The sequence below is a fragment of the Miniopterus natalensis genome, chromosome 2, assembly GCF_054644295.1.
Source record: "Miniopterus natalensis isolate mMinNat1 chromosome 2, mMinNat1.hap1, whole genome shotgun sequence".
NCBI classification, from domain to species: Eukaryota; Metazoa; Chordata; class Mammalia; order Chiroptera; family Miniopteridae; genus Miniopterus; species Miniopterus natalensis.
This window is the reverse complement of record NC_142082.1, coordinates 34,337,140-34,362,552: the sequence shown is the minus strand read 5'-3', so window position 1 is coordinate 34,362,552 and position 25,413 is coordinate 34,337,140. Positions and strand designations below refer to the sequence as shown.

At 35.2% G+C, this 25,413-nt stretch overlaps 1 protein-coding gene across 1 annotated transcript in view; it reads right to left on the bottom strand.

Moving 5' to 3' along the window:
• The window catches only part of NALCN (sodium leak channel, non-selective), a 253,658-nt gene that overhangs the window by 112,924 nt on the left and 115,321 nt on the right, over positions 1 to 25,413 (bottom strand). The window contains exons 12-13 of the mRNA XM_087814251.1: positions 23,568 to 23,759; positions 1,834 to 1,971 (exon numbers count right to left, since the gene is read on the bottom strand). Of these exons, the coding sequence (XP_087670377.1) occupies positions 1,834 to 1,971; positions 23,568 to 23,759 (330 nt within the window). The remainder of the gene's footprint in view (positions 1 to 1,833; positions 1,972 to 23,567; positions 23,760 to 25,413) is intronic.

Here is a 25,413-nt window from a genome sequence, read left to right as displayed (position 1 = left end):
TAGTTTTAAAGGAACGTAAACTCATAGTAGGTGCATAATAGACATTAGTTGAATTCATGAGTGAATGAATTAACGATGAATGAATAAATGAATGACAGGCACAGATTTAAAGGTTGTGGAAGGGAGTATGTAAAGCCCTCAGGGACAAGGGTCCTGGAAACACCAGCACAGTTAGAGTTGGCTCTGGAAGCCAGACCTCCATTCCTACTACTCAATGTTCTTTGCTTTTATGAATATTTAAAAAGTTACCTCATATAAAAAAATGTCCAAACTATTTCTTTGTGATTCTCTTGTTTGAACCCAAGACTTTACAATGCATCCTCATATGCTTTTTTATAAACATGTCTTAGTTTTGAAAGCTTTTGTCTCTGTAGTAAACGCAAACTCTAATGTAACATCTTGTTTCTCAAGCACTTTTTTTTTTTTAATATATCTTTATTGATTCCAGAGAGAGGAGAGGAGAGAGGGAGAGACAGAAACATCAATGATGAGAGAGAGTTATTGATCGGCTGCCTCCTGCACGCCCCCGACTGGGGATCGAGCCTGCAACCCAGGCATGTGCCCTGACCGGGAATCGAACCCCAATCGCCTGGATCCTAGGTCGATGCTGAACCACTGAGCTACACCCGGCTGGGCAAGCACTTGTTTGATTCATGGATATTTAGAATTGGAAGGGACCTTAGAGTTTATATGTAATTTGCTTTATTTTAGTGACTCTTGGGCAGAGGTTTGATTTGATGCTGACATTTTCAGTGACAATAGTAAGTTTCATAATCTAAGGAAGTAGCAATAAGTAGTTGCAAAGCCATGGCTTTGAGACCAGGCAGGACTGGACATATTCTGACTCTAACATTTAGACTCTATGTGCCATTGGACAAATTACTTAACTCCTCTGAGCCTCAGTTTCATCATTTGTAAAATGGGAATATTACCTAACTTGGTTTTTCCAAATGTTAGGAATAAAATTGTGAAACATTTTGCCTGTCAATATGTAGTAGAAGTTGTTTTCATTTCATGTGTTCCTAATAAAGGGTAACAGTTAGATCCTTAACTTGGAATTTTTAACTAAGAGTAGAGCTTAAGTTTGCTTCTTAAATATGCACCAATTTATTATATAGAGATGTACATTTCACATTAGAAAGACTTGAGAATTACATCTTTTAGTATGTCACAAGCCACATTTCATAACATTTTTTCTTTCTTTTTAATAAAAAATACATTGACAAGAAAAGTCTGTGTGACATAAGTCAATTTTTTCTTGGAATTGGTATTCAGTTTTTATTGTGCTATTAAAATATTTGCTGCTCTGTGTCTATGTGTTTTATTTTTTCCCATCTGTTTCTTTCCATTGCACATAGCACAAAAACACTGAGCTGATTTCTAATTAACTGACTACACCATGAGGTCTCCAGCTTCTTTCTTCAGTTTAATTACAGCTGTGAAGAAGATGAAGTGAAACTAAAGAGTATCTCTACAAGATTAGAAATAATAATAATAATAACATAGTTCTGGTTTGATTCTTAGATCATCTAGGGTGTGAATGATTAGAGGTGTTTAAGTAGGTATGCAAATATGAGATTTCTATTTTGTTTTGTCTTGTTTTCCCTCATGCAAACACTTGTACCTGATAGAGACAACTTCTTAGTTAAATCTGAAATCTAGTTTCTCAAAGAACTTAGAACTTAGAATTTAGAACTTAGGGAACTCATCTAACCAGACCACTCTACGTTGGTTCTCTGGCTCTCATTCTGAAGTTGAAAGTAGGCCAAAAATCTGTTGATGCTCATCCCATTACAAAATCTAAGACATAACTGAAAAAAGTGCTAAACTCACCAGAGTGGCAAAAAGATGATAGAGAATGAAATAGATGGCAACCACGGGTGCCCACATGTGTCCCACAGCATTTAGAGTTTGGTCCATTACGTCTACCCATCCTTCCTGGGTTAGGATCTGGAACATGGACATAAATGCCTACAGAGGAAAAGAATGGAGGTATTAAATACCAGCTTTAGGCTTGCATGCAATTTAAAATTAGTATATGGTGTTTGAGGACTTTGATCTCAATATTATTGATTTTTATCTGATTGCTCAGGGGAAGAACAACCTTGATTCAACAGATGGGAAAGGGCTGAGAAGAAAAGATCACAAAAGCCTGGTATCTAACTATTCAGTGTGGAAAATGAAAATAATTGTTCTAAATTAAAACTAGCCTTGTTGGTAATAAATACTGTTGAGAAAAATTAGAAAGATATTCAAGACGATAGCTTATTTGCCTTTCTTTTTTTCTCCTCTAAGTAAGCTATTTAACATTTCCAACAGATTACTGTATTTTTATTTTTAATGCTAAGCATAATTTGTTTTTATAATGAATTGCATTTAATTGTTTAAAGGCATACGAGAGTAACCTATTTTACTTTTATAGTACCCCTCTATCAAGTTGTTATATTAAAAACATGACTCTTTTAAAAAGAAATATTTCTAAATAATATTGCCATGCTGAGCAACTTAATAAACACAAATACATTTTTCATAATTGTTTTGTTTCTTTTTCAAAGCCGAGTCAAGACCATGGACAAAGAGAAGACTAAAAAATATAGAGCATTCCAACAAAAGCCAGCTGAAGCTACAGGGCTCACACTCTTTCTGCAAAGATCTTTGGTTAATTCCATTCTTACATATGTTTCTTATTAATTATATGATTACATATACATCTCTAATTCAAGTATTGTTTACTCATTAGTGGCCAATAAATCGTTCTTGATGAGAATTCATGATGATGTCTGGAAAAGATGACAACTGGAATCTAGTGACTCTTTAAAAATGTCTTCATAGGCCACAGTACAATAAAGACTTAAATTGAATTCAAAGGTATTGACGCTCCAAGAAATAAAGTCCAGTGTAATATAAAGATGAACTGATCCCAAGATACAAGCTCTGTTACACTGATTAGGATCTCAAAGGCAAAAAGGACCTCAAAGATAATCTAATTTGACTCTTCCTTTATAAAGATAAGGAAAATGAGGCTTAAGAATGATAGGTCATTAGCCCAAAGTCACTCTATTAAGCTGATACTCATGTGTTCTGACCCTGAAGTACTTTTCGGAGTATGGATTCCAGTGTTCTGTGAAGCCTTGAACCTACTACTTCCCAGTCCTGCTCACACAGTAAGCTCTCTCAGGATAGTTTCCTTTACTAGAGATAATTAACTTTTTTAGAAGTAAAGTGTTCAATGCCCAACATATGAACAAAGGAGAAATTAATTGGTAAATGGATCTTGAAGTAGGGGATACATTTTTCCACTTAACGTTTTGCCCATGTGTAAAACCCTTAACTTCTCCTTGAGTTAACGTTTCTACAGTCTCATTATCCAACAAAACCTTCCGTTCATAAAAGTATGAAATACATTGCTATTGATACTTGAACTCAGGATCACTAAGTAAGAAAATACTTTCCTTGCTAGGTGCCTAAGAGAATGTTAGCTTTAACTCATCATAAAAATGCTTCATAGATTTTTCCACACACTATTTAACCCATAAGTGTGCCAGGGCTTAGCATTGAGGACAATTATTTTTTTCCCCTGCATTTTTTTTTTTTAATGTTGAATATTTATTACCTCCAAAGGCAAGGAGCACAAGTTCCAAAGATGATTCACATAAAAATATCAGATCACTGTATTTTCTTCAATGGAGATGTCACCAGTGTGAAAGTATGTGCTCATCTTAAAGACTCAACAGCAATAGAGGAAGAGTAAAACACCTCCCAGAATTAAAGGAATTTTACTGGATATAAATTTCTTTCTCCAAAAGTAACAGGAATGTTTATAATTAATAAACCTGCCCAGTAAATTTATTTTTGGTACCCACACCAACAATTTAGGTATACCTTCAGGTGCCTTGGGCACAAACCAATGTAATTTGTTTTCACCTACTGCGTTGCTTTCCTGAACACTCAACCATTACTCATTCAATAAATGCTCCAAAATGTGGAGCTGTGGAACTCTAACCTGTTGCTGTGAGATAAGCAACGTAGGCAAGAACACTGGTGTTATCCTCTACTCTTTTCAGAGTCTCAGAAGAAAAAAATCTCATTTCTGCACAACTCAGCCACCTGAAAGTTCATATTGTGAGATGCTGTGAACTGTATTTGAGAGCCAAGCTTCCTGTACATCGTTATTTGCGTATTTATAGCTGCTTACAGGAATGAACCAATGAAAGGGAGTGTCATGAAATACTTTTATTATAGGCTAAAAATTAATTTGTGTTCTGCAGGAAAGGGTACCTTATCAGTTTTGCTGAGATTTTATACAGAAATTTAAATCCAAATGACAGTTTGTTTGAGGTTGTGAATCAAGTACACATACTGACATTATCCACAGGATCTGTGTCCTTGAAGAACATGCTTAGTTTATTTATTCAAACAACGTTAGTGGTTACTGAAGGTTTGATGTATTTGGGATTGAGATGAGGAAGATATGGTTTGTTCTCTTAAGAAATTTATAATCAAGAGTGGAAGAAACCTGAAACACCAATTATAAAGAACTTATGCACCCCTATGTTCATAGTAGTGCAATTTACAATAGCTAAGATCTGGAACCAGCCCAAGTGCCCATCAGTAGATGAGTGGATAAAAAAGTTGTGGGACATTTACACACATGGAGTACTATGCACCTGTAAAAAAGAAGGATCTCGTACCCTTTGGGACAGCATGGAGAGAACTGGAGAGTATAAGTCAGTCAGAGAAAGATAAGTATCACATGATCTCACTTATACGTGGAATCTAATGAACAAAATAAACTGATGAACGAAATAGATCCAGAGACACAGAAGCAGAGAATAGACTGAGGGATCTCAGAGGGAAGGTGGGGGTGGGTGGGTGGGAAGAGATAAACCAAAGAACTTATATGCTTATATACATAACCCATGGACGCAGACAATATTGTGGTGGAAGGCCTGGTTGGGGGCAGATGCGCAGTGGAGGGGGTCAATGGGGAAAAAAGAGGACCTCTGTAATACTTTCAACAATTAAGATAAATTTTTCAAAAAAGGTTAAAAAAAAGAGAGTGGAAGAAAAAGATGAGCATGGCCAGCTTTAAGAAAAGAAAAAGTTGAAAAATATAGTGTGTAGGAGAAATATGGTAAAGTTACCAAGAAGCAAGTTAGAAGGAACAGCGTATTCCTCTTGGGTAAGTTAAGAACAGGTCTGTGAAGATGCTGGCAGTTGGCTTCCATGATGAAGATGAGTAGGATTTAAGTGGTGGAGAAGCAGGTGATGAACAAAGGCCTGGAGGAAGTTGTTTCTTTGAACTACTTTTCCCTCTATTATGCTATTTTCCTATCCTATTGACTCCCCCCACCCCTTACTGGTTTCTACTAGCTCTTTATAAATTGAGAAGACCAACCTTGTATCTGTCATACATGTTTAACAGATTTTTTTTCCTATCATTCAGAGTATTTTTGCAAATACAAATTTTAAATTTCTATGTGTCATACCTTTTATTTAAAGTACTTTATTTTGCTTAAAAAGACCTCTCACACTGTAAGATTAGATATAAATGTACCCATACTTTTATGCAATAGTTTTATAGTTTCTTCATTTTATTATGTTTAACATGTTGAAACAGAAATGATAGTTTAAATCAGTTTAAATCTGGAATTTATTTTGGTATGAGAAGTGAGACAGAAATTAATCTTATTTTTCTTTTTAGGAGGTGATCAGTTGATTCAGCACAATTTAATTGAAACACCTTTGTTTTCTTCATTAATTTGAAATATCCCCTTTGTTATATGTTAAATATTCCTATGCTTTCAGCTATATTTCTAGACTTTCTATGCTTTTCCATCCATCTATTCCATCTCCAAAATGCCTAAATTTATACTTTTTAATAACTGGTCAGGTACTGGCCCCTCTTCATAAATCTTTATTCTCAGAATTCTTTTATTTTGATGTTAATTCTCCTAAAACATCTTGTTTTATTCGCTGGGATCATACTAATCTAAGAAAAACTGGTATTGTCTTCAGTTTGTGCTCCAATGCTGAAGAAAGGCCTGTCTTTCCACTTACTGTCTTTATTCATGAATCTGAACACAGGCTTCTTCTTACACAGTTTCTGCTCATTTCGTGTTTAGCTTTTCAAAATTTTAATCAAGGTGATACCACATGATCAAAATGTTACGTAGTAAAGAAATCCAATGATGGGCTTCCTAATGAATAAGAAATCTTATTAAACAATGAATAATACGCAACAGCTGTATGCCTAAGTATTTCCGCATCATCTCCCAGTGGCCACAGTTTTTCACCATTTGTCTTACACTTCTTTTTTTTTTTTTTAAATATATCTTTATTGATTTCAGAGAGAGGAAAGGAGAGGGAGAGAGAGAGATAGAAACATCAATGATGAGAGAGTCATTGATTGAGCCCGCAACCAGGACATGTGCCCTGACCAGGAATCGAACCCCGATCGCCTGGATCCCAGGTTGACACTCAAGGGCTGAGCCACGCCCGGTCGGGCTGTCTTACACTTCTGATGGTGCTCTCCGTGGCCCTATTCAATATTTCTTGATTTACTCACTTTAGACATAGACTTCACTCTGATGAGGAGATTTAGTTCAGGCACAACATCGCTCCCTACTTCTCTGGATCACTCCCACATTTTGTACATAAATCTTCATTTCTATTCCATCAGACTGTGCCAGAGCACTTGCCGTCACACTATGTAATAAGGTCTCAGCACTGCTGCTCATCTCACTACTTTCCCCTTCTCTCATTTACACCTTTGGTCACGTGTTCATTTGCATCCTCAAGTTCAACAATATCTACTTTTTTTTTCAGTCATAATTGAGTCTTTCCATGCTTGTCAGTAGATTGATAATCAATATGTTAACTATAAAAATATTGTTCACTGTTTAGTCCTGTAATGCTCTAAGACAACGATTCTTCCTTCAGGGCACTGATGTTATGACATGTATGGTACTAGAAGGCACATTTTCAAGGTTAAATGAAGTCCCCTTTCTTACTTTTCACTAATTGCTCAAAATCTGGTCCAACTTAATTCACTTTATTTAAGCCATTCCTTTTCTAAACAATTTTTAGTTTAGATTAGTTTTGTTTTTGCTGATATTTTCTGATTATTTTTCTCATGTCCCATTGGGAGAAGAAATATATGCTTTTTTCCTTCTACCTTTAATAGCTTCCAGATTCTCACACATTTACCTATTGTTTGGAATAAATTCCACTTTTACACTCCTACAGATGTTGTTCTTGGAGCCTTCAATTACCCAGGAACCATTTGATTTTTGCCTTCATAGATATTTTTCTTGGAGTCTTCTTACTATGTGTTTTAATTTAGACTAATTACTTTCTTGATCTGTTCCACAGTTGTCAAAATTTTTATTTTTAACTTTATTATCTAGATCTTTCATTCTCTCCAATATAGTGTCAAAAATTGATTCCAGAATCTCATTCCAAGTCAGTAGAGTCCTTTATTTCAGTATGAAGAGAAGGATTTGCAGGGAGGGAATATAGCTGAGACTATGGACAGTTAGTTATATTTGAAATGTCAGGCTTCAGATATTTCTCCAATTCAGGTAAATTCTGGAAATCTTTACTGCTGCCAGAGCCAATCAGTCCCAGGAGTCCCTTCCCCCAACTTCTCTCCAGCCACCATTTTCTCATTCCATTGAGAGCAAGCACAGGTTGATTCTGCTGGATTTGGTTCTCTGTGTTGTGGGAGATGACAGCTGGGGCTCTCCTTATCTCTCTTCCCCCAGGGCTCCCTTGTGGCTTCTCTTTTCGTCTTTTCCCTTCATACTTTCATTATGCTAAATTTTTGTTTATTATAGGAGAGAATTCATTTTCAGGAATTATGATTATCTTGCTTTCACTCTCAAGTTTTCTTCCCAGGTGGAAAATAGAAATGGTGACATGTAGCAGTTTATCTTGCTTCCAGTAAAATGAGCTGGAACAAGTGACTTCTACACTTGAAGGATCCCTGTTGTCTTTTTCCAGGACTCTGCACACCCCTGCAGCCTGAGTCTTCTAAACTGAGAGATATGACTACATGCTTTATGAGTTGCCTTCCCAAGTTAATTTCTTCTCAAGTTCTTCTGGAAGACAGGTTTAAGGCATGAGTCTAGAGTGTTTGCTCTCCCTCTTTCCTAGTAACTGCTATTCAATGATAATGCTATGAAATTGTGGACCTTCCTTGTGTGGTTATTGCTAGTGTAACTATTTCAGGCTCTAAATTAATTATTTTACTCATTTCCTTAGATTTTAGGAACATATTTCACTATTTTTCTTTATATTTCCTCTGTAATTTCACTTTATTTTGATACTTTACCTCTCGAGTCCAAATCTAGCGATATAAATACAGGTAAACAGCTTTGTTTAGAAGTGCTTTTTCTTTTTTGTTTCTAATGACATGATCACATATTAAACATCACTATCCAGGTCAGGCCCTGTTCATATTGCAAGTGCCTCATCACAGCTAACTGAATCAGGGACAAGCAGTTAATCTGAGAAAGGGTCAGCTGCACATGAGGTGATCTGCAACAAGCAACTCTGCTCCGCCAAGGAAGAACCAAATCAACCTAAAACATCTCTAATAGATTTCAAATGGAAGCTGCACTGACAAAAATCGCATGGTTAGCAGTAGGATCTGGAGGTGAATAGTGAATAGAGATTGGCTCTGCCGTTGAGTAGGAACACTGGAGGAGTCGTTACAAAGTCAGTTTTAAGCGTATTGATATTCCAAGGAAGCAAAATCTCAATTAACAGAAGTTACATGGGAAGGGAGATGCACTGAATAAAGAGACTGCAATGGTGTTCACCAAATGGAGAAGGAAGGTTTTGAAAATCATAAGCTTGGTGAGTATCACATTCCTTAGATATGTGGGAGTACTCAAAAGGTGAGAATCAGAGTAGAGAGTAAAGCCACAAGATAAAAGTGTGAGGACGTGACCTGTTACAGGGATGATGCAGGAGAAACATATCTAAGAGCAGAGAACGGGGTCTTTGGCCCACTAAAAGTCTTGATCATTATATAGTGAATGGAATGTACAGCATGATTTTCTTTGTAATTACATATCTAGTTATATTTTTGCATGTATAAAAATGCTGGAAAGCCTATACAATAAACTTGGAACAATAAAATAGGAAGGACTGGGGTACTAGGAAGGGGGTAAATACCCTTGTATTAAACTTTTCAAAATAAAAGCTTTATCAAATATATTTAACATATCATAACATTCACTTTTTAAAGTATACAATTAAATGATTTTTAGTTTATTCACAGAATTGTGCAACTATTAGGACTAATTTAAGAGTACTTTCATCATCTCCCCCCAAAACCCTTTTGCCCGTTAGCAGTCACTCCCCATTCTTCTCCCCTCCAGCTTTTTGGCAATCAATAATACACTTTCTGTCTCTATGGATTTGTCTATTCTAGACATTTTCTAAGAATGGAATCTTAGAATATGTGATCAGGGTTCATCCATGTCGTAATATGCATCAGCTCTTCAATCCTTTTTATTGCCAAATAATATGCTATTATATGGATATCCCACATTTTAGCTACTCACCAGTTGATAAAAATTTGGGTTGTTTTTGCTCTTTGGCTATTATGAATAATGCTGCCATGAACATTTGTGTACAGGTTTTTGTATGAGCATATGTTTTTGTAAATTACTATTTACACCAGGCAGGGTGTGGCTCAGTGGTTGAGCGTTGACCGGGATCCAAGCGATCGGGGTTTGATTCCCAGTTGGGGCACATGCCTGGGTTGCGGGCTTGATCCCCAGTTGGGGGCATGCAGGAGGCAGCCAATCAATGACTCTCCCATCGTTGATGTTTCTATCTCTCTATCCCTCTCCTTTCCTCTCTATGAAATCAATAAAGATACATTTAAAAAAATAAATTACTATTTACTTAATATGTTGTTTACTGTTTGTATTAAAATACATGTAAGACGTATTTCTTTTACTTTAAATATATATACATAAAAGTTATCAAATGTGGTGAATACAATTGATATTGTCAACATACAACTTTCATTTTACAATATTATTTGCATCTATTTTATTTATCTTTAGCTGGTTTTAAGAACTCTTCCTTGACAAAAGATTTGCTTTCAAAATGAAATCTACTTTACAACTTATACAGTAGCTCAACCTTTTTACTGAGAGTTTCCCTGCTGTGTTATACTACCAGTCAACCCTGAAATAGAAGACTTGCTTTGATGGCATTCAATGAGTGCAAAAGTGACAACACTTTTGATTTTAATTGCTTTAATTATTCACCTGCTCAACCTCCTTGTTTCTTTTTCCCCTTTCAAATAGTAATAATATCTAGGGGAGTTTTATCTTCTGAAAAACTCATAATTCTTTAATATATTTTGTTGTATAGTTCTTTTTATTTAAAACTTACTCAACTATTCCAAGCTTTTCCAAAATTTAACATGACTTTAATATATAGTAAATGTTGGAACTACCTATCGTTGAAGTTAAATTTCTAAAAAGTGCATTGGTTGGCAAAATCATGACTGACAGGATCAAAGTTTTATGGACAATTAGGGGTTGGGATAAACCAATACAAATGGCATTAAATGTAGTTCAAAACCTATAATAAATAAAAGCTCTAAGAGCTATCACTTCCTGTGGCCAAACAAGTTGCCTATAAATAAAAATTCTGTGGATTTGAAATTTGGAGTAAAAACATAGGAGTGAATGTTAAAGCCATCAACAGTAGCCATTTTTTGACCTGAAATTCTTTCTCTAGTTTAGATGAAATTCCATGGTCTATCAATTCAATTACACTCTTTTCAGTTCTCCAAACTCCATTTCTCTGTCTTGTTTGCCAGGCTCTCAGGAAAAATGCCAACTCCTAGGTGAATCTAATTCTCCATGGCTGCACCTACCCATCCAGCTGTACTGTGGAGAAAGTTAGACCACAGTCTCTAAAGGAGCCTCGCAGCACCGCCAGGCAAGCCTCTTCGTTGTCTTTGGCGAATGCACTGTCAGCCACAAGCTTTTCAAAATTTCTTCTATTGATTTAACTTTGGCTACCTCATCTCTGTCTTCACTCTCAAGAGGTGCCATTCCTAGAAGGAATAGCTGAAGGGCTGCAGTTTAAGATAGGGATTGAATGGGCTGAGATAAAGAGCATGACCCTCTGTGAGTCATAGGGCAGAGAGACAAAGAACCAAGCTATCATTTCTGCACTCACAAGACTGAGTTTGGGAATGAATCACTGACTGGCTTATGGGCTCTAGGTAAACACTATCTTTGATGAAGATGACACCAATCTTTCTCAAATGTGTGATCATATCATCACTCTCTGAAGACTGTTTTGAGAATCAAAATAAAGTATGTGTGAGTACTTCATAAACATTAAAGCACTATACAAATAACATTTTTAATAATTTTTTAAAAATCTGTCTTAAAGAAATTACCCCAAGTAAAAACAACTTCTATTATACTAGTTAACATTTTTAGAATTTCTCCATATTTTTATGACAAAACTTTTTATGTCAAATACAGTGTGATTCCATTTTTATAAAGAGCAAAATTATATAGAATAAATCATTTATATGTTAAGATGTTTCCTTTAGATACATACTTTTGAAAGTGTGACAGTGTTTTTTAATGGTATCATTTTATTTCATCTTTGACCTAAATGATTCCTGAGATACCTTCTAGCTCTAAGTGTCTACTATTCTGTGATCTATTCATCAGTACTGGCAGCCAACTGAAAAACATTGTTTTTACATGATGTACTTTCCAGTCCATTTTCCCAGATTATATCTTACCTATAAAAATTATAGAAAAAGGCTACAGTGACTATTTTGTTACTAATACATGCTATAGATTGCCTTTATAGTGCCTTTTGTTGCTGTCAACTCATACATCATAGTATTTATTTAATAAACAGCAAAAGTTGTGATGTTAGCAAGTGGACTGAAAATAAGTAAATTAGGTGCTGTGTTTTATCTTAAGTCATCAGACATATCTGTGATCTTAAAACACAATGGAACACTGACTGAATTTTCTTGCAGGGCCTTGTTCTGGAGAGTTTAGTTATTAGTGACTTTTAAGTGGAAAAGTTTTGGGTGCTATGTATGTCTTTGCATGTGAACTCTCTGGAATTTGAGATCTTTGAAATCAATTACCTTTGTAGTTAATAAGTGAAATATTTAAAATATTAATCTTTGTAAAATGAACATTCTATGCCTTATTCTTTGTGGTTTAAAAAAAATAAAGTTGAAACTCGTGGTTTCAATTAATTTTGTGACTGCCTTTTATGTTGGCCAGAAAGGCCAACTGTTCTTTGCTTTTCTTCAAAATGAACCCACATTATTTACTTTCATAATTCCTAAAATATGCTTGTTGCTAAGCATTCCATCTAAATGAATAAAAAGAGAGGGGAAGAAGGCTGTTTGCTGGTCAAATTTATGGAAAAGTCTTACTGAATCTAGACTAATGTAATTGGCCTTAAATGTCGAAATGAGCTCGAACATAATTAGAAGCAAAGCAGACATCAAAACATTATGCCTATTCCAGCAGCAAATTACTTTAAGTAGAGTCTACAGTTCAATATAATTTCAAGAGTAAAAGGAAAGATGGCAGAAGCTCATTTGCAAAAACCAGTGACTCTTTTTCTAGTTATAAAAGTGTGTATAGGTGTATCTATCTCTTTTCTTTTAAACATTAGCCATTCTTCAGTTAACTTTTACATATAACACCATAAATGAAAATGTAGACAAAATCATGGATTTGTACAGTATCCTAGGATTTCTTTCAGGGTAAGGTAATAATGATATAAGAGACACTGAGCCATGACTAGTATTTATATGGTGCTTACAGCTCCCAAAGCAATTAATTGTCCATTATTTAGAATAATATTAGCAATAACCCTATGAATCAGTTAGCGTACGTACTATAGCTCCTATTATAGATGGGAAACTGAAATGCAGAAGCCTTAAATGATTAACCTAGGCTTACAGGTAGCAAATGGTGTTGCCAGGTCTCTACGCTGGAGTCTGTTGACTTCAAATTCCTGCCGTTCTTTTGAACTTTATAGGTACAAGACTTCTTGAGATCTAATAATTGATGATCTCCTTTCACTATCTAAATTACCAAAACAAACAATATACAAGCCCAGTCTACGTAATATTTAAAATTTTTTGCCTCCTTTGTCAAGCACAGTACTGGCTACACATCTGAAATTCCATATTATGCTGGACTGATTAATAAAAAATAGACATTGCCAGCATTTTTCATTCTTTGCTAAAATAAGCTCCATTCATTAACATTTTCATTTTCATGAGAGTCTAAAGTTACAGAATGTATTTTAATAATAAAAATATTTTAATAAAGACTGAAATGTTGAAGTTCCTCTATTAGAAACATTAATTTTAGGGAAAAATATCAAGATGAACTGAAAGAACTTATATTTTACCCCTAACAATCTTCCTTGCAGAGCATGATATTTTTAGTTGAAAGGTATACTTTCCACCAGCTATGTTAAAATACTATTGAAATGCAACCATCTAGCTGACAGAACAAACAGCTGTGGAAATGAGACCTGGAGATTTATGCAAATAGGATACTTCTGAATTAATGTTCTTCATAGAACAGACTGTCAAGTTTCTTCAAGTACTTATGCCCTATTTCTTAATTAGTGATGTTGCTAATGTCAGTCATATAAAATTTTCATAATGTAAATGATGTGTTTCATAGGCAAATATGTGCTATAAAATTACAGATGAAAGTTGTTACTTTACTTTTGGTGCAATAAAGATTTAATAACATATACAAAATAGACAATAAAACACAGGTGTGTGTCCTATTGTTAAATAAACTGTGGATTTATTAAGAAAACTTCTGTATCAAAAAATCCCATGGAGTCTACACAGCAAATTTCATGTTTTCTTGCTCTCCATTTGTATAAGCATGCTCAAGAACAAGGTCTTTCAACTTGACTTCAAATAGAAAGCAGCTTTAGACAAGAAATGCTTATATTTTGCATTTTAAAAATACTATACTTTAGAAATCGTTTGTTTATTGTTTGCTCTCTTTTAATTGGCCTTGAATCCTCATTTCACTAAGTTCACTGAGATCTTTACTGCAAATTATATTGCCTGTTCTTTTCTATTACAAACAAAAATTTCAAAGCTTTGCTTTGATTCTGATAGGCTTAATTACTACTCTAATAGTGAGAAAATAAATTTGATAGTTATTTACAAGTAAATATTTATTTGAAATGATTTGAGATCAATAAAGCTGATTTTACAAGTCATTAACTAAAATTAGTCTTATTCTACAACTTGTATATCTGTTAAAAGTATATATCTATATAGGTCTATAGCTATATAATACTATTTACTTAATAATATATACTACCTATATAGATCTATATGTATCTATTGACTTTTCTTCTTTAAAAAATTTACCTGTTTATGTCCTTGCTATTTTAAATATATGAGGTAATTATTTTTTTCTTACCGATGTGTAATTATAAATTAAGGTCTTATATCTATTTATATAATCATATATCTACCTACCTATCTTTATTTTTTTAAACCAAGAAGCCATTTACTGTACAAAATTAGAAAATATCCAATGGTATAAATGATAAGTTACTTATAATTCAAACAACAGGTTGTATTTTTACTTTTGTTTTAGAATTTGAAAACTCTACCAGTTTTATTTCACTCTTTTGTAAGTATTTTTATTGGGTTTTTAGAGACAGAGGAAGGGAGAGGAGAAGAGAGAGAGAAAAATCAATGCAAGAGCGAAACATGGATCAGCTGCCTCCTGCATGCCCCCACCAGGGATTAAGTTAGCAACCCAGGCATGTGGCCTGACTGGGAATGGAAACATCAACATTTCCGTACACGTGACACTGCCCAACCAACTGAGCCACATCAGCCAGGGAAAATGTTCTACTAGTTTTTTTCTAAGCATATGTATGTAATTGAAACAAAATTGAATTCAGCTGCAAATATAGTGCTGTATTATGCTTTTTTGTTTAATTTTTATCATCATCATTTATGTCACTCATGACTTTTAATTATTCTGTAAAAATATAGTTTTGATAACTGTATAATATGCACCACATTTAAATTTTGCTTAAATATTCCATTATGTTTGGACATTAAAGTTGCTTCAAAATTTTCACAATGGCAAATAATGCTACAAAGAGCATTTTTTGAAGATCAATATAGTTACCTTTTTTATCACTGAAAATAGGCTTCCAAAAGCTCATCTTAACGGCCAAGACAATTACTCCTCATCAATGTCTCTCACTTATTTTTGAAGTTGGTGCAATGGAGTAGATTGATTATAAAAGTAATATTAATGGAATGTGGCAATTGATAGTTGAAAAACTCCAAATAAAACGATTGGTAGAAAACTACCAAAATACAATGAAGTGCAAAAAAGGTTCTCCTTAATGGAGTGCACTTCTGGGATTGGAATATAAAGATGTTTTATTTAAAGAATGTAATAATTTCTACAATTGCAATACCAACACACAACAACAGGAAAAGGTGGCCATCTCTGTGTGACTCATGCTGCATTGAAACCATCCTTTAAAAGAAAGTGCACAGTATAATATTTTATCACCATGCTACTGATGAATCACCACAAAAATAAATTCAAATAGGAGGAAAAAAACCCTCCGATATTACAGCAGAAAGGAAACAAAGTTAATTTTACAGCTTTTTGAGGGGAAGATAATTATATTGAGCTATATCATTACATTACTTAAAATTTTAAAGCAAATTGATAGTTTATATTGCAGAGCTATACCCAGGCATTGATGGCAATTTGGCCTAAACCCTCAGATGGAATTGGCTTTAAGGGCCTGTGGAAGAGCTGGGCCGGCCGGGCGTGGCTCAGTGGTTGAGCATCGACCTAGGGTCCAGGAGATCACAGTTCAATTCCTGGTCAGAGCACATACCTGGATTGTGGGCTCAATCCCCAGTAAGGGGCATGCAGGAGGCAGCAATCAATGACTTTCTTTTATCATTGATATTTTTATCTCTCCCTCTCTCTCTTTCTAAAATCAATAAAGATATATTAAAAAAAAAAAAAGATTGTGGAATATTTGACATAATAGTAGCCACACAGAAAAAAAAAAATTCCTTTCCCCTGCCCTAAAGATTTTCTAAATTCCTCAAATTATCATAAATTTTTGTCTCTGGTCAATAAAAATAAATTTTGTTCAATGAAAATACCTCCTCAGAGAAATAACATTTCTTTCCCTGTAACCTTCCTCAAAATAGCTCTTCCAATATTCTCCAGGAAAAAAATAAGAAAGAGTAAAGCAAATCTTCAATGGCTCCCCTGCATCACAGTCCCAACCTCTGCAGACACTATCACCCTGCTTCAGACGGACGCTGCAGTTCCTTTGTCATGTGTCCCTCCATGCCCTGCGCTTCTCCACGTATCTGATTTACCCATTCTGTGGTCCTTCTATGGAATACCCTCCTCTAACACCACTACCCACATCCTTACTTGTTGAAATCATAGGCACCCCTAAAGACAGCTTCTCAGAAAGCTTGGCAGACTTCCTATCCTGGAAGCAGTCTCTTCCTCTTATTAAAATGAGATATTTGAAAACACATTGCTTGGCACATAGAGGTTTCCAGACTTTTTAAATACTCTCCAGGATATCTTTGATATCATATTTCACCTTCTGGCTTATTGAGTCCTTTCTTATGTCTACTATGGGTTAAAATGACTTCTTCCATATATTCTCAACTATATTATAAGTTAAAGAAGGCAGTTAGTATATTTGTTGATGTGTGCACAACTCATGGCTTCATCACATAGAGAATGTTGACTAAATTACAAACTACAATACAACAGGTACATGCTTCATTTAGTATTCATTGTGAATAGATGTATCCTGATATTTTATGAAAAATGGATTTCAATGGCGTAGCAGATTAGCGGAGTGTAAACATGAGGATGTGAGAATCAAGAAAAGACAATATCCATAAAGCAAACAAATGCAAAGAAATGTGAGGTGCCAGTGGTAAAGGGAGATGGGCTAGCCTGGTCTCAGGTTGTGCCTATTTAAAAAAATCAATCAATCAATTTATCTAAAAGATAGTCAGAATGGTTTTTTTCTCCTCAAAAATTTATTAGTGAACCTCAGTGTCTCATCATATACGAAAAAAAAAAAAAAAAAAAAATCCCAGGATATTCTGGATAAAATACAACAAATATTCTTTTAAAGGCCTAGTTATGATCCCAAGGAAATCATGGAAACTCCAGGACCAAAAACTAAGTAGCTTAAGTCCAGGAAAGGCAATCCTAGGAGATTTATGATCTCTGCTAGACTTTGGTTTTTAGTGTTGTGACAGGCACAAAGAGGGCAAAGTCATGGACCCTTAAAAGGTAGAGATGGCTAACTGAGATACTTGAGTAAAGCTGGATATTTATTGGGCTTCCCTGGAGGCTGACCAGAAAAAAAAAAAAAAATTCAATGGCAACAGATGAAGAGGGAACTTGTGTGTTTTAACCTGGGCACACACATATGGAATCATATTACAGCTGGCACTCAGAACTGCGGGGGATGGATACACTAGTAATAGTGGTATTGTGGCAATGGGTTATCCAAATGGAAATAAAGTAAGATTTTTCCTTATCACAGCAGCCACAAAAATCAATTTGGGTTAAATGAAGAACTAAATGTTTAAAGTAAGACATAACCCAACAAGACCAAGACTAACTGTTGCTTAGTTGTGAAGTATGGAACATTCTCATATATTGCTGACAGCAGATAAATTGGTAAAAGTACTTCCATTAAAGTTGAAGATATCTTTATTCTAAAACTCAGCAATTCTATTCCTAGCTACATACCTTAAATAAATGTTCACATGTGCAGAATTTCACATGTGCACAAGTTAATGTGCAATGCTCAGGGCAGCACTATTTGGAGCAAAACATATTAAAAAACCAAAATCCAAAACCTGCATGCATTAGTTTTCTATATTTGTGTTACAGATTATCACAAAGTTAGCAGTTTTGAACAACACTAATTTATTATCTCAGTTTCTATAGGTCAGAGGTGTGGGTATGGTATTGGTAGGTTTTCTGCTCAGGGTCTATAAGCTGAAATCAAAGAGTAGGTTGGGCTATGGTCTCATGAGGAGCTTTGGGTCTCCTACTCTCATTCAGGTTGTTGTCAGAATTTAGTTCCTGTGGTTGTAGGACTGAGGGTCCTGCTCTCTTGATTGCAATTGAAAGATCACCCTCAGGTCCTAGCCACATGGCCCTTCAAAATGACAGCTTAGTTTTTCATTGTCAACAGGAGGCTCTCTCTTGCTTTGAATCTCTCTCTTCAGGAAGGGCCAGACCCTCTGCTCAGGTCAAGCCTAATCAAAATGATCTCCTTTTTGACTGACTCCAAATTAAGTGATTAACAACATATTCAGAGGAGTGAAATCCAATCATTTTCACAAGTCCTTCCCAAACCCAAGGGAAAGAGATTATGCAGTGACTTGGATATCTTGAAGGCCCATCTTAAAGCTGGTCTACCACACAGGAGAATGGGAAAATAATTGTGCAGTTTTTATATAAGTAGTGCATCATATACAATGCAATATATAGTTGCATATTATGCCACAAGAAAAATAAATAAAATATAGCTACATGTACTCATATTGGCAAATCTCAAGTATTGTGTTGAACAAAAACGTAATTAACAGAAGAAGCAGTGCAGTATGAAAACATACAAGGCAGGTGTAAATTATGCAAATAGTCATTTTTTTTTCAGTTGATGCCTATATATGCACTAAAAGCTTAAAAGAATGTACAAAAAACATAAATATCCAATTCAGAAAAGTGGTTCTCTATGGGAAAAGGAGGAGACTGAAGAGGGTAGGACACTCACGGACTTCAGGTCCACTGCTAATGTGCTTGTTAAGCAGAAGAATACATTTTATTATTCTTGATATCTCTTTGCATGTCTAAACTATTTCATGAAATGAAAATATATAAATTAATAAAGATTTCAGCAATATTAGTTGAAGTAATCATATTTCTGAGGATAAAATGAACCTTACATTTATTAAAAATGTAGTCAAACTCTAACGACATCTGGCAAATAATAAAAAAAAAATTAAAGAGCATGTTGTTCCTTCAAATTTCTTAGTAATTCTTTCAGCACAACTAAAAGAACAATTAGCCATTTTGGTATAGAGGAAACAGGGAAATTAATTTGTAATTATTTTATAGCATTTACCACTTATACTGTATAACTGCTTTGGACATGATTTTATAAGTGAAAATTCAATAGAGCAAGTAATTAGCATTTAGAGAATGCAAATTAAGAAACATACCAAATAAATAATATTAAAACTCAAGTACCTCATGTTATGGAGGATGGTGTATTATTTATGAATAAAAATGATCCCCATTTGTAGAACTGTAAAACAAATGGTGCCTGATCATTATTGTTTTAGCAGGAAATTGAAAGAAATAAAGATACTGAGCTGTTTAAAGATGTATGGTGGATTTTTACTGCATGCATTTTAGCCACACAAAGATCTGTTGCTTTACACAGTTAGTGGAAGAAAAAACTGAACAAGACCTTAGTGAAGCTGCACAGATGAGCTTTTACTAGGCTACTATGGGAAAACATGCAGCTTTTGTCTTTGTTACAGAAAAGCTGGTGGCTCTTGCCTATTCCAACCAGTCTTATAACCTGTACGGGCTATTTTATCCTGAGAAGTTAACCTGAATTGTTCTCTTTTTAAACAACCTATTAGTTCCAACAAAATAGGAACTGCAGGATATTGCCTCTCAGCAGGACTTGCTCTTCCTTGTTAATTCTACTTAGCAATGTGTCTGTTTAATCCAAATTAGAGGAGAAAGTTATTGGTTTGAGATGATAAAGTTGTTTTATTATATTTTATCAATAGGTCCTTTTTTTTGTCCACTGTAAGATTTCAAGCACCCCTTCTCCATCTCATGGGATTTTTGCTGAGGCTGTTTCTGCCCCGACGGTCCTTCCTGAGGCTACAGATCCCTTTGGGGGGTGTCAGGAGAGGACAGCACAGTGCTGCCAATTTGAAGATACTTGTAGTCTAGTAGAGGAGACAAGATCTGTGCATACATGTCAATAGTGTGTGACAGAAAGTGACAATTACTATAAAAAAGAGAGGGAACAGGATTCTACTATGTGCCAGGCCCTCTGCTGCCTGCTTTGCTGGTACTATTTGAGCATCTTAGAAAGGAGCTGTGGCCCAGAAGCTTCTATTTACACACTGTTTGCACTGGGCATGTAAGAACTTTGACACAGAGGTAAGGAGAGAAATCTTATCCAGGTTTTGGGTGGCTGGAAAGTGTGTTTAACCGGCTTTCCTGATGATTTATTACAGGCAAGTACCAATAACTGATGGTGCTTGATTTGACTGGGAATGATAATGACTACTTTTTGTAATCATAATATTTTTAACATTTTTATAAGACTATTTTTCAGGTATTTAACTCTTACTTATGTTCCTGTGCAAGAAAAAACCTCCTGCTTGTCACTTCACATGTTCAGGTTGTTAGCACTGTCTGCTGCTGAGTAACTGATTAGGGGGCCACACAGTTGCTGGCTGCTTTCATTAAATGGTCAGAGTAATCAGGCAGAAAGGCACAATTGAGTAGCTGGAGATATGAAAATGTAATGCTACTTGATTACTATTATGGGTGGAAAATAGAGCAAATCCCAAGGGGCTAAGTCAGGGATAGAACTAAAACAAGTCTTGTTTTTAATACAGAGCCTGATACATCAACATCAAATACATTATATGGGATGTAACTTTTCTAATACTTTCTAAGCCCAAATTTGTGTTGTTTTTGTAGGTGTGTTTTTATTCAATACACACAATGCTATGAAAAAAATTCTACTTTGACCTGTATTTTAGATGTGGAAAAAAAAGCTTAAAGAATGATTTGTTTAGAGTCACATAACTAAAAAGTATGAGGCAGTGATGTGAAATCAGACTTGTAGAACAAGAAGTCCAGAGTTTTATCTGCAGTGCCATTAAATACTGGCTGACAGCCCTTATTAACAGCTTCCATATTTGAATATTTAAAAAAATTACTAAAGGTGTTTTTTTGTTTGTTTGTTTTTTGTAGCTCATTTAGTGGCAAAACTCTGACCTAACCTAAGACTTACTTATTGTCTTCATTTATCCTACTTTGTTTGAAGGTTGATGTTTTGTTACAGAAATACTGTGTTGATTACAGGTTGCTGATTAAGACAGTTTTAGAGAATACTATCTTCCTTATGGTAAGTGGAATATTCTAAACTCCAAAACCATCTGGCTCAAAGAGGTTTTGATCTCACTTATATGTGGAATGTAATAAACAAAATGAACTGATGAACAAAATGGATCCAGAGACATAGAAGCATGGAACAGACTGAGGGATCTCAGAGGGGAGGTGGGGGTGGGGGAGTGGGTGGGGAGAGATCAATCAAAGAACTTATATGTTTATAAGCATAACCCATGGACACAGACATTGGTCTGAGGAAAGCCTAGGGGTGGGGTGGATAAGGGGTGGAGGGGATCAATGGGGGTAAAAAGGGGACATCTGTAATATTTTCAACAATAAAGATAAAGAAACAAACAAAAAACCCAAAGAGGTTTTGGGTAAGGGATATAAAAGCAGTGAGGTGCAATAGAGGAAATGGCTAAAGATGAAAATAAGATATAAAATTAAGATAATACTATAAGTAAAGAAGGGAACTGAGGATTGTTTTCCCCCCACATCTACAATGGCTGGCCCTAGGGGGTCTCGTTGAAGTGGGCCTTCAATGCTTTTTGCTGAATTAAACTGGCCTGAGAGAGGGACCATGATAAGAGTTTCAGCAATACTGTGAATGATAGTGGTCTGCAATTTGTAGTTGCCTTGAAAGTGGGTAGTGATGGGGCAGAATAAGAGAAGGTGGGCTTAATGACATAGACATCTTTGCTCACATCCTTCATCTCTGGAGAAAGAGCTGACTCTGCTGTTGGCTCCAGGCATCCTATGTCGCCCAACCATAGGCAAGGACCAGGCTTCGCAGTGCACCACGTCTGTGCTGATCCACCTGACCCTCACCCCAAATGCTGTTCAGGGGAGACTGGAACACTGAGGAGCTGGTGCCTATTTCTGCCATTGCTTGCCCTGTGATGGTAAGAGCTCAAAAGCTCATTGTGACTTTTGGTTGGCTTGCTGTTCTACATGACCACCTGAATATCTGACAGCCAGTGCTCCGCATGCCACCTTCAGGAACCTTTTCCTACGGTCCTCTTTATCTCAGACATCTTTGACCTTCACGTCTACTTATTCTTTCTCATTGGCATTTAAACATGATTGCATTTTCATCTCATTTATAAGTTCGTTGGCCTTATGTCCTCCTCTTGCCAGTAACTATTCTTTCTCCTTTAAATTCTGGAACAAGAAATGGCTCACCCCAGGACGTTAGCACCTGCTGTCCCCACAGCCCGGAACACTCCACTCTTATACTTCATTTGGCTACATCTAACTGGTCTTCAGTGACCTCCTCTTCCAAGAAGCTTCTTGGGTTTTTCCATTCCTGGTTATGGATCTTACCTCTGGGTTCCCACAGTGCCTTGTGATTGCCTTTATCAAGGCTTTATGTTTACTTACTGGTTAACCTCCTCAATCAAGAATTTCTTGAGGGCTGAGGACATAGTTGTATTTATATTCCAGGATTACCAAAATTTCCTGACTCTTTATAAGCACTCAACAAATGCTTGGTGATGAGCAGCAAATTTAGCACCAGGTTAAAAAAAAATAACCCAGAGTAATTAGTCTATCTGTTATGAGCACAAACATCTTTGCCCTCAAAGTTTAATTAAAAAAAATATATATGTTATTCTTATCCCAAGATTATTTTTCCTGTATTATAGGCCTTATTATGTCAGCTTATGGTGAAGATATGTACATTCTTTTATCTTGGTCATTAAACTTCTAATATTTCTAAATCCACATGGAGTTAATTTTCAGGATCTCTCTGGTTAGGGGCTAAATCTTCTACATGAGTTTTGCTTATGGATTGGTTGATTTTTAACTTCTTTTTAGACTAAATGAAATCTAATGATAATGCTGAGGCATGTACTAGATGACCTAAACAAGATGATCTTTAGACAAGTATATAAATTTAAAAATCAAAAGTATCTTTTTAGATTATACCTGACATAAAAATACATGAACTGTAAACCAAATTTTAAAATGTCAACTCTCACAAACACAAAATAACAAACTTTATTTTAAAATTCTAATATATTTTCATTTAGAGGTGCTGAGAACCCTATCTTCAATCTTTACTGGTTTCAGCATCTCATTCCATTAGATTGTTTCCAGAATGTTAGCATTAATGCATAATGTGCACATGTGCTAAAACACCTGCACCCTGCAGGAGAGACCATTTTAAATATTAAAAATGAGCTACTCCAAGTTATCAAAAATATGGCAATATGTTTGAACCACTGTTAAAGTGAAATTACTCATTCTTACTAAAATAAGAATAATGAATTCAACTGCTTTTTTGTGTGTGCTTACCCTTGGAAATGTTGTAAATCTGTCCAGTTCTTCGACAAAGCAGAACATCTGCAAACTAATTGCTGACATAACAATCAAGAGGCTGGCAGTAAATACAACCAAACTCCCAAGCTTTTTTCCAGGACCAAATATCTTGTACACGAAGTCTTCTAAAGCAGGTGAAATCTTAATAAGCCGAACCACACGAAGAACCTATTGTGAGAGAGAAAAACACATATTTTCAATTATTTATTCACACTGAATCTTAAATAAGTTCATACTAAAACTTATTTTTCATAGCACTTTATAAAATTTCACTTTTCCTTTTGAGCATCTAGAGATGAAACGTCACAATAATTAAGTTATCAGTCTAGCTCAATGCCTGTCTTATAGCAAGAACTCAATAAATCGCAAATTAATGAATGAAGGAAAATGGTGACAACTAAGTATTTTAAGATGTATTTCAAATGATATTAACTAATACATGTTGAAATAAAATTGATAGTTTTCTAATGTTCAAATATTGAAGAAAACATTTAGTTGTCTCATAAAATAAAACTCCCTAGGTATTATTGTACACTCATAAAAATAAAAAAAAATCCCTTCTATCATGGAGCCTTTACTTGTGGCTGAGTCTGCTACTCTAATATACATTCTCTTCATCCCTTTCAGGGGTGGGGAATGTCTGGCCTGTGGGCTGAGATCATTTGGTCTGGCCCTGCCAAGCCTCCACCAAAGAGAAGGAGTATTATCCATCACATTAGAGGTGAGTTAATTAAATGTTTGACCAAATATAGCAGGCTAATTTTTAAGTTGATAATTTTGTATGGCCCTCGAATGATTTATAAATATCCAAATGGACCTTGTCAGAAAAAGGGCCCCCACTTCTGCAGAATTTTCTGAATTTTATCCTAGCAAGGGGCTACCTAGGGCTACAGACTACATTTTCCAGCCTTACTTGTAGCTAGGTGTGGCCAGTGGACTAGCTAAAGACCTATGGAATGTGAAAAGAAGTGCTTTTTGGAACTTTTAGCACATTAAACTAAATAAACCTGCCCTGGATACTCTTTTTATACTTTTCTTTGGCTGGGAAATGGTGACAATAGGAGTATTCCCCTAGGGCAAAAAATAAAAGCCTTGGATAGAAGATGACAGATTCAATCTGACACAAAAGACTGTCTTCCTGGAAGACCATACCGAGCAGAGCCACCTCTTTGCCCTGGACACCCACCAACTACTGGAAAGAAACAAACATCTTATGTAAGCCTTGTATTTTTTGATCTTTGTTATATTTGCTTAGCTTGTTATCCGAACACACACATATGTTTAGATGTTTTGCATGTATATATGTATATATGCAAGGCTCCCACCCATAACTAATTAATAAGTTACTGTTCTCATTCATTTAACATATACTGATTGAATTTTATGTGCAAAACATTGTGTTGGACAAATATATTCAATGGTTATGATTACAAAGGGAGAATAAAACAAAGACACAGCTCTTAAGGGTTTATCTATGACATTAAAAATATAAATTAGAATATAATTAAAAGTTAAAGTATGGAAAAATAGCATTTCTCATCCAGTATAAGATGTCTTCAATATTTTTATGTACCTCTGAGAAATAAAAAAATGTTGCCAGTTAAAGTGTAACATGCCAATGATTATAAGACAGATCCCAAATTTAGAGATATTAAAATAGGAAAATTGTTGTCTTGGCATAGATAAAATATGGTAAGTAGGAGGATAGTCCATGCTGATTCCATATCAATAAGAACTTAAGTTGTCAGTGAAGGCTTCTTGAGAGAAGAAAGACGAATGGTTTACTTAAAATACTGTAAGAAACAGGAAATGCTTTAAAAAG